Source organism: Poecilia mexicana, unplaced genomic scaffold (assembly GCF_051168715.1).
Source record: "Poecilia mexicana isolate PSO_F unplaced genomic scaffold, ASM5116871v1 scaffold_3, whole genome shotgun sequence".
In the NCBI taxonomy this organism is placed as follows: Eukaryota; Metazoa; Chordata; class Actinopteri; order Cyprinodontiformes; family Poeciliidae; genus Poecilia; species Poecilia mexicana.
The window spans coordinates 179,244-196,341 of NW_028263372.1; the positions used below are offsets into that span (position 1 = coordinate 179,244).

The 17,098-nt window shown below is 38.7% G+C and overlaps 2 protein-coding genes and 1 long non-coding RNA gene across 3 annotated transcripts; 2 read left to right on the top strand and 1 right to left on the bottom strand.

Moving 5' to 3' along the window:
* The first annotated feature begins 8,305 nt into the window (after positions 1-8,305).
* On the top strand, positions 8,306-10,152 carry LOC148160055 (uncharacterized). The gene is made up of 3 exons (XR_015762576.1): positions 8,306-8,748; positions 8,971-9,218; positions 9,998-10,152. It is a non-coding gene; the product is annotated as an uncharacterized LOC148160055 (long non-coding RNA).
* Positions 10,153-11,305: 1,153 nt separating this feature from the next.
* Positions 11,306-14,148, top strand: LOC106908861 (G2/M phase-specific E3 ubiquitin-protein ligase-like). The gene is made up of 5 exons (XM_088004004.1): positions 11,306-11,616; positions 11,693-11,871; positions 11,949-12,121; positions 12,198-12,412; positions 12,882-14,148. Exons 1-5 carry the CDS (start codon positions 11,352-11,354, stop codon positions 13,124-13,126), a joined length of 1,077 nt encoding a protein of 358 aa, XP_087860130.1. The 5' UTR covers positions 11,306-11,351; the 3' UTR covers positions 13,127-14,148.
* LOC148160056 (uncharacterized) lies at positions 13,885-15,700 on the bottom strand. Its single transcript, XM_088004003.1, has 3 exons — positions 15,410-15,700; positions 14,993-15,177; positions 13,885-14,883 (listed from the first exon to the last, which is right to left on the bottom strand). The coding sequence occupies exons 1-3, from the start codon at positions 15,602-15,604 to the stop codon at positions 14,115-14,117; spliced, it is 1,149 nt and encodes a 382-aa protein (XP_087860129.1). The 5' UTR covers positions 15,605-15,700; the 3' UTR covers positions 13,885-14,114.
* Positions 15,701-17,098: the final 1,398 nt, after the last annotated feature.

Below are 17,098 nucleotides of genomic sequence, written 5' to 3' on the forward strand. Positions count from 1 at the left end.
TCTGCGAATCTTCTCTGGGTCAGTCCGGATTCCCTCAGCAGATACCAGATGACCTAGGTAGTGCACTTCTTTTCTCATCAGCTGGCACTTAGAGGGTTTAAGTTTTAGACCGTGTTCCCGGAGCCGATCAAACACCAACTGCAGTCTGTTTAGATGCTCATCAAAGGTTTTAGAAAAGATGATAAGGTCATCCAGATATATTAGAAGATGGGTGAAGTTCAGGTCTCCAAAACAGCAAGTCATGAGCCTCTGGAAGGTTGATGGAGCATTCTGCAACCCAAAAGGCATTCGGTTGGCCTCATACAGACCCATTGGTGTACTGAATGCTGTTTTGTGTTTGTCCTGCTCTGCCACCTCCACCTGCCAATAGCCTGAAGTGAGGTCAAGCGTAGAGAAAAACTTGGCCTGACCCAATGCTTCCAGAGCCTCTTCTATTCTTGGTAGGGGAAATGCATCTCTTGTGCTGCAGGAGTTCAGTTTACGGTAATCAATACACAACCGTAGTGAGCCGTCTTTCTTTGTGACCACCACTACGGGTGAAGCATAAGGACTCCTACTGGGCCTTATTACACCTGCCACCTCCATCTCGATTAACATCTTCCTGACATCTTGCCACTGTGATGGGGGAATCTTGCGGTAGGGGAGCCTGAATGGCTTAGAGTCTACTAGTGGAATTTCATGTTGCACCGTCTTTGTGTGACCATAATCTAGAGGATGTTGGGAGAATACATCAACATTCCTCTCTACCAGCTTTTGAAGAGTGGAGCGCTGGTCCTCGTCCTCGACGGCAGCTTTACTCAGGTCAACACAACAACTCGATATTACCTGTGTCAGACTCAGACATGTGTCTTTGGACCTGCGTTCATGGCTTTGGCCCTGCTTTTTGTCTGAGAAATCCACAACACCATCCACTAGGGACACATTTGCTAGGTGTGTGTTTGGCTTGATAGTGACTGGATGTTGAGACAGGTTCATCACTCTGACAGGGGTGCATCCTCTTTTCACATTAGCAAGGACCTTGGCAACCAGAAGGTCTTGAGGAAGCTTCAGGGAGTGGTGGCTCTCAATCAGTGCTGTATAGGTTCTTCTCTTCGGGCCGGCAGTCACCTTGTACATTAGATCCATTTCTTTTCCCCCAGGAATATGTATTTTGTGGCCTGTATACACAGCTGGACCCACTCTGTCCTCCACATTATACTGTTCTGTGTCACTCACCTCCAGGAGTGAAGTGTACCATTCTGGGTGACTCTCTCTGACATGCTGGAGAAATTGTTGGCCATATGTTGCTTGGAGATGGGTTCTGGAGGCGCGGAGAATATTAGTTCCTATCAGCAGAGGGACAGACAGGCGATATTCTGAATCCTCAACCACAAAAGCTGGCACATTCTTAAACTCTTTCTCCAACACTTTCAAGTTAATGCGTAGAACACCATGGTGGGTTACACTCTGACCGGCTGCACCTTCTATAGGTATCAGAGAGGGCTGTAACTTCTGTTTTTGAAGGATGGGGTGGCTGCACCAGTAGCTGCGGGTAATACTGGTTACCTGAGAGCCAGAGTCAATGAGTGCTCTGCACTTCATTCCACTGATTTCCACCTCACCTTCGTTTCTCGGGCCCATTAGTGGAGTGCTCTCTCCTCCATCAGTCATCTTTATGTCTTGTGGCTGGGGGTCTGACTGCTTGCCCATGGTTGCCCCGGTGACCACAGGCTCTACCCGTTTAAAGGCTGAGCTGGGTGGGGGTTGTTCCCATTCACTTGACTGGGGTCTGGTAACACTGCTCTGCAGACTCTGGCTATGTGCCCTTGTTTACCGCATCTGTGGCATGTCACAGTTGAGGTTTGAGTTCGGATTGGAGGCCCTATGGGTGCCTGGACTTGTGGTGTTGGGACAGGCAATGGAGCAGCAACTCTTGATTCAAGGTTGGTCAATTTGGTCATTTGCTCTGCTTGGCAAAGAGCTAACTTTTTAACCAGTTCTGTGAGCTCTGACAACTCTGATGCATGGGTGGTCTTCTCCACATACACAGATGGGCTGCTGCCTGATGCAGTCTGGATCTGGGTGTGAGCCCGCTTTGATTTGTGGAATGACTGGAACTTTTTAGTTTCTTTGGTCATGTCTCTGAGCTCAGCCTGCAGTTCTCTGAAGCTTAAGAGCCTGGGCTTAAGTGGAGCGATTCTCATGTACACCTCCTCATCATTAAGACCCCTTAAAAACTGCCGAGTGAGTTTGTAGTCCCGGTCTGGGAATGGCTTGCCTCCTCTTTGGCTGTCCTCGACTGCTCTCAGATTAGCTTCCAGCGATATGGCATATGAGCAGGCAGACTCCCCTGGTCTTTGGCTCCGCTCGTAGAAATCAGCCAGAGGATCTAGGGAGCTCTGTGTGTCCCCATACTCAGCCCTCAGTTCTTCAAAAGACCTCTCAGGGGTTTGGTCATATAGAGGTAGATTCAGGACTAATTTCCTGGCCTCGCCACTCAGGTGACGCACCACAGTGGAAAACCGCAGGTGTGGTGGGAGCTCAATAGCTTCCAGGAGATATTGCATGTCCCGAATCCAATCCTCCACCAGCATCCTACTGTCAGCATTACCGGTGAACACAGGAACACTTTTCACCTGGTGGGTCTGCAGGAATCCACCGTACGCAGCCCGGCTGTGTCCTGTATGGTTGTGAGCTGCGTGATTCATAAACTGAGGGTTGGGCTTATTTGGAGGAACACCCCAGGGACCACTGGCCAACGAATACAGTGGAGCTTGGGGCACAGTGGGAGAGCCAGCATAACTAGGGGGGTGCTGGCTCACTGGCTGATAAAGCTCTGCTGGCTGTGGATAGATGGTTGGAGCAGTAGGCTGCTGCATAATTTGGCTCCCTGTCATAGTCTGAGGTGGTAGTGAAACTGCAGACATATGCATGCCAGTCCAAGGTGTAGAAGTATACTGATCCATATAGGGTGTCAGAATTGGGGTTGCGGGGGTGTGCTGTGTGTGCACTTCTCCATCATGGCGGTGGGGAGCTGGGGTGTACTGTTGCTGCTGATCATGAAACCCTGTGGGTTGGTTGGATGACTTTGGCCTCACTTCTGGTGGTTGGTTGCTGGCATCAGCTGTTGCTCCCCCTCCAGGTAGGTAGGTGTGTGGCACCCCCGAGGAGTCGGACCTGTGGCTCAGTACTGGTTCAGAGGTAAGTATGTGGCCAGATGTTGCTGCAGAGGGCATTTGCCTCATTGGGGTAACTGCATAGTTATTCATTATTTTCACAAATCTATTTCTCTAAGGTAGACAGCCAAATAAAATAAAATGTATGTTTGTATGTGTAACTCTCCCTTTTTTATGTTTAATTGTGAATGAATAAATAATAAATAAATAAATAAATAAATTGTTTGGCACAGTTATGTTAAATCACTCCCAAAATTCCAGTTAAACTTATATAAATTATTAAAATAGAATAACAATAAATATTACAAACAAAATGAAATTATCTATATTTGTTGCTATGAAGAATCAAAGGTAAATAAATAACAGTTATCTTCACGCACTCCCAAAATTCTGATTACATACACAAAAGAAGGATATAATCACAATATAATAAATATTTCAAACAAAATGTAGTTCACGAACCCTTTTTTTTTATTTTACAATAAAAGTGACACTAAAATAAGTTGCAGCTTTAGCTTCACACGTTAACTCTATTGCAAACTACCAGGACGAAACCGTTGAGTAACGGGGCTGCTGGCGTTGTTGCCTCGGTGATCTTGAAGCACCACGATCCGGGTCACGGCACCAAAGATGTAACCCTTGGCTGTGAGAGTCGAGTCCTCGTTGTTCCCTGGACTCTGCGTTGTGTACTCTTTAAGGTTTTCGTCGGAAGGAAACAAGACTCTGACACACACTGCGGTTTGGGATCGTGGTTGTGACCGTTTATTCGGACCACCTGACAGCGATGCGGCTTCGCCCTTTAGAATGCAGAGCAGAAACTGCTTGTCAACTTTCATTCACGCAGTTATTTTTTTTTTTGATTTACAGATGCAGAATATATATATAAAAAAGAAGAAAAGAAGACAAAATGATACAAAGCTAACAATGATACAAAACTAACTAGCTGAACATTAAAAGTAACATTTTGTTACATTGAGGAGCTGGCGGTCAGTATTGCCTACCTTTAGAATGCAGAGCAGAAACTGGCCGTTGTATTACCAGCGCACACTAACGAATGCCAAGTACGGTGTCCTTCAGAGGACATACTCCACAAAGCTCCACAACACAAAGAGCAAATCCAACACTGACATGCGCCGACACATTCAAGCACTTCCCTACACATACATTATTGCATAATGTATGTATTGATTATTACATACATTATATCTATCATGGTAATTCAGGGTGAGTTATTTTTAATTCTAAATGAATATCTTTGTTGGACTTTTATTTAAGTGTTATTCTCCTTCAAGATACATTTTTACCCAGGGGTGAAAGTAGTTTTAAATTCTTGGGGGTACTATGACAAAAATCCTATACACAACTGCTTCTATGTGTGCTTTGGAGTTTCTGTGCTGATGAATTTTTTTGCGACGCGATAAAAGCTGGTTAGCTCTTACATTGCTATGGAGCTGTATTTCCCTAAGCCCACTGGCTGCAATGTTAGGACCGCGAGATGCCATGAGACCTAAATTCTGAACATCATGGCATGGAGTACATCCCGGTTTTCCATGTCTGGTGCCTCCTCACCCTGTCTCGCATACTGATAGGAGGAACCACAGAGCCTTGTTAAGTTAAAAGCACACCTTCTGAAGTTGGGATATTTTTCCTCCAACATGTTCCAGAGGAATACCCTCAGATGTTGCACTGGATTTTATTTCAATGTCATTTGTGAATGTTAGCTCCTCATTTTCAACAGTGAAGCTACAAAGGTTGAAAAAGGTTATCATTAAGTCTCATCAACATCAATATTTCCACTAAATAAGAGGTAAAAAATATATATTGTTTGATAGAGGAAAAGCCTCTCAGACTCAGAGCTCAAGGTGAGATGCCAGAGAGCATTAAATAATTTTTTTAAATATTAGACAATTAATTTAATTTCACAGAATTATTGCGGTAGATATGGAGGACCAAAACTGACATAATAAGAAAAAAAAGAATAAATATATAAATAAAAGAATAAATGTGTAAATAAAATAATAAACATAAATTTTGATAAGAAATAAAAGCATAAATATATTTTTGGACGACCAAAACTGACATAAGAAATAAAATAATAAATATATAAATAAAGGAATAAATAAAAGCATAAATATATAAATAAAGGAATACATAAAAGCATAAATATATATTTTGATAAGAAATAAAAGCATAAATATATATTTAGTTTTTCCTTTTCCTTACACATGAGTTTTCGTCAAGTAATGTATATATTTTCTTTTTCATTTGCCCTAAACATGCGTTTTTGTCAAGAAAAATAGATATTTTGCTTTGTCACTGCGTGAGACGTAGTTGGGCGTTCAGCTCGCTCAGTGCATTCTTTACAGGCCACAGACTAAAACAAACTTTATCCCGGTAATAGTATGGCAAGCCTTTTAACATAAATTTGGTTTCGTCTGACTATCCGAATTTACTTTCCAGATGTCTAAAAATGCATTATGACTAGACAAAACTACATTTTGACTATCCGGAATGGTAATTTATGATATCTGTATTTACATTCTGACTAGTAAGAATAATAATTCAAGACATCAATTATATTTTGACTAGTCAAAATTCCTTTCAAGATATCTCAAATGACGTAACTGGGTCTGTCATTTGTCGGGAGACACATCTGTAATTACGATTTTAAGATATCTTCAACACAATTATGACTAGTCAAAATTACAATTTTAGATATCTGAATTAAGAATGACGTGGAAGCCCCTTTGTGGTGTCCAAACAGTTGCCTGCAGAATTTTATGTTTCCTGCACAAAATTGTCAGTAAATGCCACAAATTAAAAAGAGCTCGACAATGTTGGAAATGCAGAGATAACAAAACTTCATAAACTATAAGACTGCTTCTGACATCTGCAAAGAATTTCCTGTTTAATCATTTTTGACGAATCGAATGGACTTAAAAACAGCTTTGAAAAGCTAAAATTGCTATTGTCAAACCATTTTCAACATGAAAGTGGCACATTTTCAAACATCTTTTTTGGTTTCTCTATTTTTCATTGTTTTATTAAACTTTCAAATTGCTACATAAATCAGGGACGTTTTAACTAGACAGAATACTAATTCAAGAGGTCAGTAATGTCATTCTGACTGGTTGGAATGTCAATTTAAGATATCTTAAATAGAAAAGCAGTGTAATTCAAGATATCTCGAATTCATTTAGAGATATCTTAAAAGGAATTTTGACTAGTCAAAATTACAATTCAAGATATCTTTAATTTAGCTTTGTCTAGTCATTATTTGCTTTTAAGATATCTATAATTTAGTTTTCACTAGTCAAAACTACATTCCTCCTATCCAAAAATACATTTCAGATATCTTGAATTATGACGTCATTAGAGATATCCTCAATTAGAATTATGACTAGTCAAAAACCAAAATCGAGATATCTTGAATTTATTTTATGACTAGTCATAATTTAATTGTTGATATCTGAAGTGTGCATTTCAGATAATCAGTAATTCATTTTAGATATCTTGAAGTCTCCATACAAGTCAATGGTAAATCTGACGTCATTTCGACTAGTCAGAATGTAATTAGAGATATCTCAAATAGTTATTTTGTCTAGTCGAAATATAATTAGAGATATCTTAAATCGTTAAAACGTCTAGTCACAAAACAATTTGAGATATCTGGAATATAAGAGCGGTAAAACCGAATTTATGTTAAAATCGGCTTGCCATAGAGTTTCACTCAGTTATTTTCTACATGTAAGTTAACATGGAAGTGACAGCTGGCTTTGATAACAATCTCTGCCAAGTGGAAAACTACTACCATGTCAGAACAGACTTGTTTATTCAAAACGGAGAAAGAAACCTGACAGACTATGGCAAGCCATTTTAACATAAATTCGGTTTTACCGCCCTTACATTCCAGATATCTCAAATTGTTTTATGACTAGACGTTTTAGCGATTTAAGATATCTCCAATTATATTTTGACTAGACAAAATAACTATTTGAGATATCTCTAATTACATTCTGACTAGTCGAAATTACGTCAGATTTACCATTGACTTGTATGGAGACTTCAATTCAAGATATCTTAAATGAATTACTGACTATCTGAAATACACATTTCAGATATCTACAATAGAATTATGACTAGTCATAAAGTAAATTCAAGATATCTCAATTTTAGTTTTGACTAGTCATAATTCTAATTAAAGATATCTCGAATTACTCCATAATTCAAGATATCTTAAATGTATTTTTGGATAGGAGAAATGTAATTTTGACTAGTGAAAACTAAATTATAGATATCTTAAATTCAAATAATGACTAGACAAAATTAAATTAAAGATATCTTGAATTGTAATTTTGACTAGTCAAAATTCCTTTTAAGATATCTCTAAATGAATTAAAGATATCTTAAATTATTCACCTTTTCCATTTAAGATATCTTAAATTGACATTCTGACTAGTCAGAATGACATTATTGATATCTTGAATTAGTATTCTGTCTAGTCAAAACGTCATAAATTTACGTAGCATTTTGGCGGACAGTGTGTAAGACATTCTAGGCTTAGGCTACTTGGTTGTACTATTCATTTGTCAGCAATGTCAGGTCAGTCCAGCTCAAATACTCGTGTTTTTAACACAATATTCAGCGCTGCAGCTCGTGCTCGACATGAATTAAGAAATACCGATACTTTATTCTCTGCAACAAGAAGACTTTTTCGACGTCAAGTGCAGCGAAGTCAAGGTAAGTGGATGTTCAGATGTCGGTTCATATAACTGTAGCTTTCCAGATAGGCTACGTTAGCTTCATGCTAGTGGAATAAAGAAATATTAATTTGGAAAATATAAGTAGCCTATTTAGTTGGCACTGGAGTTGTCTCCCGCCTTATAAAATATGGATTGTCCAGTATGGCAAGTAAATTTTGCTTCCCATATGAAGCGGTATGGGAAGCGATTTGTTGTGTTTGATTTGTGCCCGTCTCGCACCAGCAACGGGCGAGAGGCAGGAAACACCCTGGACAGGTAGCCAGTCCATCGTAGTCTTTGTTCATTATGAGAAATGAAAATGTTGGCTTTGAATTTTTAATTTCACAATTTTTATAATCTACATGATTTTTTTAAATTTGATTTGTGAAACTTCAATAAGCAGCTTTTTCAAAATAGTGAAGTATGTAATGTAGCCTTACTTAAAATCACCTTATATGCAGCAGTTTCTCTCAATAAGGTCTTCATTGCCAAAAAAAATATTTGTATGTATGAGTAATTGCTTTCTTGATCACGTCATTACCAAAAAAACAAACATAACAAGTAATGTGGTTAACTTTGGGCATGTTGGCAATGGCCATGAGAAGCTGTGGTGGGCATTCTTTATTGAAACTTATGAAAGGTGGCAACCCCAGTTAGCACACTCGATGCTATAGAATATCAGTTTGCATCTATGGTGCATCTATGGTGTGATTCTGTTGTGTTCATTGCAGGCTCAGCTGGGAGGCGGCCAAGCCCTGTATGGAAGACAAATATTTTCTTGCTTTCTGGCCCTAATATTGACATCCTCCCTTCTCCCTCGGATGTACAAAGACTGAAGAACCATGGATTAGGTGGGCATGTTTTTTTCAATAAAGACATTATTTCATATACCTGCATAATGTGACAGAAGGAGGCACTTTTGCTTTTAACATCTCCATTTGGGTTTTAATTCACCACTTCATGATAATTTTACTCTTTCACCAGAGTCATCTGGTAGGCTGATGAGTTCAAACTTAAATGGAGTGTTCTTTGTTATTGTGTTCAATATTGCTTTGTCACCATTGATTATTCAGGCAACCCTGTGCATGAGGGGACAGGAACCACGAGCTCCAAAATTAACCTGAATTGGAGCTTGTCTGAACTGAATAACTTTGTGTGTCAAAGTTACCCAAACATCAGCCTAAATCTGGTTGGCTTTGAGTTGGCAAGAGCTGGAAAAGGACGAAAGTTAAAAAAATTACAAGTGAATTCTGTGAGGGAGCTGAAGGAAAAGGTTGGCAAAAGCAGACTCTACATTCTACCACGAGCAGATGTGTCACAGGTATGGTTGTTTTGTACACAAAAATTATTTTGTGTAGTATGGTATATCCAGAGTAATGTGTTCCACCATAATGTGAAATGTCTTGGCCATCTGTAGGAAACCTACTCAACCTCAGCAATGTCCAGGAGTTTGTTTCCAGAACCCTCAACTGCACCAGAAGTACAGGATATCTCTCCAGAGGCTGAGAGCACCAACAGCCAACATTTAGGAGTAGAACAGGTTGACCATTTCAAGAACAATATATACGTTTTAGCTTTGTATCTTATTTCTGATGTTGACTTTAACAAGCTCTGTACTGTATTCACAATAGACACTTCTAGATTGGCGATCTCTGCGGTCCCAGCAAGACAAAGAGTATGAGGAGTCTTTGTTAGCAGACCAAGAAAATGTGACTTAACATTTTTGTTATCAACATTTGTTGTTGCTGTTGTTGTTGTTGCTCACATTTTATCTTCTACCAGGAAAGGAGAAGACAGTGTTACAAGGCCTGGGAGGAAAGACGCATAAAAGTAAGAACTATTACATTGTTAGGATGATAGTGGTTTATGGATTACCTACAGGTTTTAGTGTTCATGTTTTAGGCAATTGAAGAACGCCAGCAACGACTTGCACAATATAAAGAACCGTCAAGTGGACTGCTGTTGAAGTTCAAATATCCGAATGGATTTATCAGAAAGAGAACTTTCAATGTGTCTGACCCAATTCAGGTAATGTGTTCATTCAGAGCATGTATATTATTTATTTTCAAGTGACAGAAATTGCACTACCTTTTTTTTAAGGTCTTGTTTGACTTTGTTGGACAAGATGAAATGGCAAGTGAAATATTCAGTGTTCAACAAGCAACATCATCCACACCAATTGAGAGTACCTCGTCAGGCTCACTTATGGATCATGACATAACAACATCTGCCACTCTGTACGTGCTTTGGATTTCAACTCTAGATATTCAGGTAAAGTAATTAAGTCCAAATTTCATACAATGTTGTCTCAGTATTTTTTTCCCCCAAAATGTTTCAGAATGCCACAACTAGACTTTTGACTTTAATCCCAGAAACGAGAGCATGTAACACCAGTATCAACTTCTCTGCATTGACTACCAGTTTGTTATCAGATTTATTTTAAGTCTTTCATTGGTTTTTAAAACTTTACATGGCGTAGCCCCAGCTTTTTTTCAAGACCTTCTTCACAACCATTCCACCTCTAGAACACTTCAGTCAAATAATAAATTACTCTTACATATTCCTGGGACCAGACTAAGTGACAGCGAATAGGAGCAGCATTTGCTGTCACTGCTCCTAATCTTTGGAGCATTAGATCTGTCCGTATTCTGGAACACTTCATATCGCTCATTAAAACTCATTTTTATACTTTGACTTTTTGTAAGGCCTGACATTGTAATTCACTTGTCTGTTTTAATTTGTGTTTTATTCTTATGTGTTTTTGTCTGTGCTTCATGAAAACTGTATAGACCTTTTGTGCAATTAATATCTGTTTTTAAAGTGCTTCATAAATAAAATTGACATTGACATGATTAGATTTTTGTTTTATTTTACTTAGGAAAGGTGTCCAGTTCAGGCGAATGGGGTCCTGGAGCAGTCACTGTCTTCTGTCCTAAGCCTACAGACATTGCTTTCTGACCAAGCACTGACATCTTTGTCAGCCCAGTCACCACTGGCCCCAACATCTCCTCAAATGCTGTCGACCATGCCCAATTCCTCAGAAACATCAACTTTGTTCTCCTCCCAGGCACCTGTGTCCCAGCCCCCCACTCAAATACAACCAATTTTGCCGTCTTCTGAAGTTTCTTTGGTTGCAGCCTCAGGGCAGCCCCTTTCCCCCCACTATAACCTAACTCCACATGTGATGACCATTGAGGAACAGGTACCAGCTTCTCCATTTACTGAGCAACCTATAATTATACTGGAAGACCAAGAAGAGCCACCTGAGTCTCCACAACGTCCACCAGAGTTGCCTTTGGATGAGTGAGTCAAAATTGCATATTCTGGCTGTCTTTTGTAATTAGTTTTGACAGTTTCAAACCATTGTTTACTCCAACAATGCACAATAAAATAGATTATTTTTTGCAGGACAGATCTTCAGACCATATTAACAAAACTATACAGCAAGGTTGATATGACTTTCTGTCCTACAAGCAACCAAATAAATGTGTGCAGAGACAGGATTTTAGAATGTAGCCTGCATGCCTTCAGAAGACGCCGTTTTGATCCAGCAGCAAAACTGGATGTTATTTTTGTGGATGAGGAGGGCAGCGCTGAAGGGGCAGTTGATGAAGGTGGTCCCACACGAGAATATCTCAGACTGTTAATGAGGGCAATTCATCAATCTAATGTCTTTGAGGGGCACGAGAATGACCGCCATCTAGCTTTGGACACTAGTGGTCAGTATTATTATTTATTTATTTTTCCCAATTCTTAAGGATGGAAAACTGTCAAGTAACATTTTTTTTTCTTTAGCGTTGGAGTCAAAAATGTACAACTGTATTGGAAAAATGATATCAGTCTGTTTGGTGCATGGAGGCATTGGACCACATTTCTTCTCTCAAAGGCTGTATGACCACATTTGTGGCACATTGTCTCAACCTACCCTGGTTGAGGAAGTTGTTAACCATTCATTCAGAGAGCAGCTGATCAAAGTTAGTCACAATTTTAAGCATTTTGAATATTGATCATAAGCTTAAATTCAGTTTCACATAATTTTTTTTCTTTTTAGATTCAGGATGCAAACACAGTCGTGGAGGCAAACGAAGCCATTATGCAGGCAGCAGATACCCTGAGCATTGTTGGAGCATTAAGGCGTGTGACTACTCTGGAAGAGAGGGACTCCCTTGTGCAATCTGCTGCAGACTTCTTTGCAAATGGCCGAGTGTGCACTGCATTGCAACAGTAAGCAAGATCCTAATTTTTTCTATTAGAAATCTTGTTGTATTCTAAAGTATGACCATATTCTCATTTCTTAAAGGTTTGTGGAAGGTTTGAAGACTCTCAATGTGCTAGATGAGATTCAGAAAAACCCTGCAGTCTTTCATGAATTGTTTGTCTGTGAGGAGAAACCACTTTCAGCACGAGACCTGTGCACACTTTTCCAAGTGTGTTTTTCTGTGCAAGGCAGCAATAAAAGGAGGATAGAAAATCAAACCATATGCTACTGGAGAGACTGGTTGGTGGATATTGAAGGTACATTTATTGTGATACTTTAAGCACAACCGGTATCAATTAGATTTTGTGACCAATTTATCACCACTGTCCAAAAAGAAGCAATCATAGTTTGAGTATAGAAGCAGGCTTTTTAAATGACTAGTGACAGGACCAAAAACAGTTAAATTGCTGGAAATGTGTCTTTCCTGGAAAGTCTTTTTCTTAAGCTGCCATAGAAATTGTCTTTTATCAGTGAATATAAATTGGATAATTTGTTGTATAAATGCATACTTTTACATATTATTTACAATGATCATGCTTAGTCATGGTTCATCTTCAAAATGTTTATTGATTTGTATTTACTAACAAGAAATGCATTGTCATCACTGATCTAACAAGATTGAGGAGGAACATGGGCAGGCATTTAACACATTTTCTTTCATGTCTTTACAAGTACACACTGGATACCTTATATCAAACGTCATAATTTCAACATTTTGTCTTTCAGAAGGAGAATGCAGTCCCGTTACCCTTGAAATGATACTGGAGTTCGCTTCCGGAGCATCCACGGTGCCTCCACTGGGCTTTCCCCATCGTCCTCAAATAGAATTTCTCCATGAGGCTAACAAAGTCTTCCCAGAAGCAAATACTTGCCTTATAATGCTCCGCCTTCCTGTACACTCAGACTATGAGTCTTTCACAAAGTACATGAAAGAGGGGGTGCTGCAGTCACCTACCTTTGGTGTTGCATAATAAGCCAATAAGTGTAATAAGCAGTTCTTTTAAAAAAGAGTTGGAATGTTTTGAAAAGTTAAGTGTTTTAAAGCAAGTTATAGTAAAGGTAATGTAATGGACAAACTTGGAAAATATTGAAATGTAAATACAATATTTGCATTTTTTATTTTTTTGCAAATAGATGTCTCTTTTAACCACTTTTTGGTTTCACAAATTTAAAGGTGTTTGAGCCACACTGCAAAAACAAAAGGTCTTATCAAGTATTTTTGGACTATTTTCTAGTGCAAATATCTTAGTACACTTTAGATAAAACTAACTTACATGTAACTTTTCATTAAGATATGAGCTTGTTTTAAGTCAATAATTTAGTATTGATGAAAAAGTAGTCCTTACATTGGCATATTAATTTCACTTCTAACTAGACATCTTTCCCTTGCTATAAGTGAAATAATCTGCTAATGTAGTAAGTCCTTTTTCATCAATATTAAGGAAAAAGTGGATTAAAACAAGCTCATATCTTGATGAAACATTAGTTATATCTTACTTGTGTCTTATTTGAAGTGTAGAAAGATTTTTGCACTGGAAAATCTTTGGTAAATTTTTTATTTTATTTTTGGCTGTGTAAATGGGCATTGTAGTTTAATCTTTTGTAATGGTTGTTCTAGTTCATGCAATGAACACTGCTCATTTGGATTAAAAACAACAAAATCAAATTCTAATGAAGGTCAAAGGGTCCAAAAGATGCATTTGAAAATGGGGTTGGGAGACACTAGTCATTTATACATGAACATTTTCAAAAGTAGAATTTTTATTTTTCCTGCAGAATGTATATTTAATATGTCATGTCTTTAAACACCGTAACATTTTATAATTGCATCTGTAAGGTTACCTACTCACGTTAATTCCAAGTTTTATTTGTAGTACTTGTATCTTAAGACAAATGTATTTGATACAATGTATTTGTTCTTGATGTTTGTCACTCCTTCTCAAACATAGTGACATGTATTTAAATCAATAAAGCATTTGCAATTTCTGCACAACAGGCCTGGTATTTTGCCTTCAGATCAGAAATATGATTGACTGCATGATTAACTGATTGAAGTTGCTGCTGACTGAGCCTGGTTTGAGGTGGTTCTACAATTACACTAGGGACCTGCTCAGCATCAGTGGTTGGTAGTGGCCAAAGGCCATGATGTTGCAGAAGTTCTTCAAGAGTCTCTGGTGCACTGGAATTTTCACCAAACACGTTGTTAGTTGCTGTGCTGTTGGCACCCATGTTTGCCAACATCCGTTCAGTCCAGATTTGTGTTGGTGTTTTGTTGTTTTCTGTACGCAGGGAATGGTGGTTCCATGCTTTCCTGAATTGTTCTAGTCGGCTTTGAATCTCAGGAAGAAAAACTATGAGAAGAGAAAGTTTGTGCACATCGTCGCTGGGATCCAAGAGGGCTGAATCTTCAAGATTATAAAACATGCTGTAAAATGGTTCCAGAACATGTAAAAACACATCCCTCCAAAGACGCTCTATTCTCTGATTATGGATGGATTCCCCAGTGATATGACTCCGACGTTCAGTGCCCTGTAGGAGGTTCATCACCAGTGCCACTTGCACATTCTCGCCACCATGATCTGACCTCACTCTAGAAGGTAAGCCATAGAGGCCTGTTGCCTTGAGAAAATGAAATAGCACTGTTGAGGCGCGATTGTCTGTGCTACAGTTCAAGTAAGTAATTAAGCGAGAACATCCATCGATGCCACCATGGACCACAAAGCCCCACCTAAATGGAAATACAAAAAAATTTATAAGGAATAATGTATGCAAATGTGTATAGTGAATTTAGCTTTAAAAAATTTACTCTGAAATACATCCTTGATATTTTCAGATACCTTATGAGACGCATGTTGCCATCAATATGCCATAAACTGTTGGGATACGGCACATGATAGACACGTCGAGTCACTGCGCTGCTCCACCTCCTTGCAGTCGCCATTGGGTTGATTCGAGCCATCATCTCACGGACTTTGCGCCGTGGAACCACCAGTCCTTGTGCATGTAACAAGCCTCGCATCATCTGGTTCAATGAAGGACATGTGGTCTTACTATATCAAACCACCACACAATTTTACATTTTGAAAGTAATCTTTTACAAAATATACATTTCAGATTTCACATCTGGTCATAAAATGAATGAAATTTTTAATCATCATTTGTGACACTTAACATTAAATAATTAGTATTCTGCATCAACACTGTTGAACATATTACATATATTTGTTCAGAAGCAAGATATTTAAATTCCATACCTCAGTCCCAGAATTTGGATACAGGGATTGAAGTTGTCTGATATTAGTTTCAAGGTCTTCATCAGTCACTGCAGCCAGCCTTCCCCTTATTGGTACACCAAGTGCTTTGGACTTCTTATAAAGAAATGATGCTGAGCATCCAAAGATGTTTGCCATCCTCTTGACCGTGTGTCCTTGGGCCAGAAGAAAGTCCATCTGCTCTCTTGTAATATGAATAGCCGGTCTCCCTCGACCACCTAAAATAGATTCATATTCAAATGCCTCAGCATAATATTTACTTTATACATCTGTTTTCCTCTATCCATATGTCTGTCTATCTATCCTCTAGGTATCCCTTTGTCTTCTAAGGGTGACACAATGCATTTCACACAATATACTTATTTTGATACATAATTTCCTGTTGCATGAACAGTAAGCTTTAAACTTTTGTAGACGCTGGAAAGTAAATTAAAGTGTGAATCACAAAAAACTGGAGGTACGTTTTTATTTTCAGAGGAGCTAAAGGAGGGCGCTATAATGCCTGGTGCCGTCTAGCATGTCAAAATCGAGAGCTGACTGGCTTTATTATCATTTCCGATGAGGCAGACAGCTTTACCACAGTATGAAAACCACATTTAGTTATTACCTGAACTGGCCCGAGCTGCGGAATATTCCCCATTTCCAGCTTGGACATGGGTCGATAGTAGCACTTTCAGCTCCTCTAAGCCGTTTTTCAGGGCATTGTGTGTGTCGGCAGAAAGTAAATCAGAAATTCTTTGCAAATTCCTTAAGCATTCCTCAAGTACACGATTTTCGCGCTCTCCGTATATCCCATACTGAAAAGCTCTTTCTATATTGTGGCATTTTCTTACAATTTTGTCCAAAACTGCCAGCGCCATTGAATGTTCAGGCAATTGTTTGGACAGCTCAGTACAAAGATGGGCTTACACGCAATGTCTTACTTCAGATATCTAAAATTGTAATTCTGACTAGTCATAATTACGTTCGAGATATCTTAAATTATAATTACGGATGACTGACCCTTTCAATGACGAATCCGGTGACGTCATTTGAGATATCTTGAAAGGAATTTTGACTAGTCAAAATGTAATTGAAGATATCTTGAATTATTATTCTTACTAGTCAAAATGTAAAAACAGATATCTTAAATTCTGAATTTTGACTAGACAAAATATAGTTTTGTCTAGTCAAAATGCCTTTTTAGATATCTGGAATGTAATTACGGATAGTCAGACGAAACCGAATTTATGTTAAAACGGCTTGCCATAGACAGACAGGTTTTAACTCTATGGGTGTTGGAACGCCAGCTTGTGCGTCTTGATGATTGAAACTGAACACTGCCATCAAGTGGAGACTTATAGATTCCACATTAGTTGTAGATACGCACACAAAGGAGCCTTCTTATTGTTCCTATTTTCCTTTCCGCTGCTGTCCAGCAGCTTTTATGTTTTATATGACTGAATAATTTGTTCTGCTGTAGGTTTCTTTTCATAAAAAAACAACCTTAGTTTTATGCACATTGGATGTAAAATACATGTTTCATGTATCACTGGAGCAACAATAACCCTATTTACACATTTACTAATATTACTGCAGTCTTCTGGTACAACATCTCTTCAATTTCTCTTGATCATCCACTTCTGGGCTATCATTCACCCTTGTCTTCAACTCACTTCAGAAGTGTTTTTC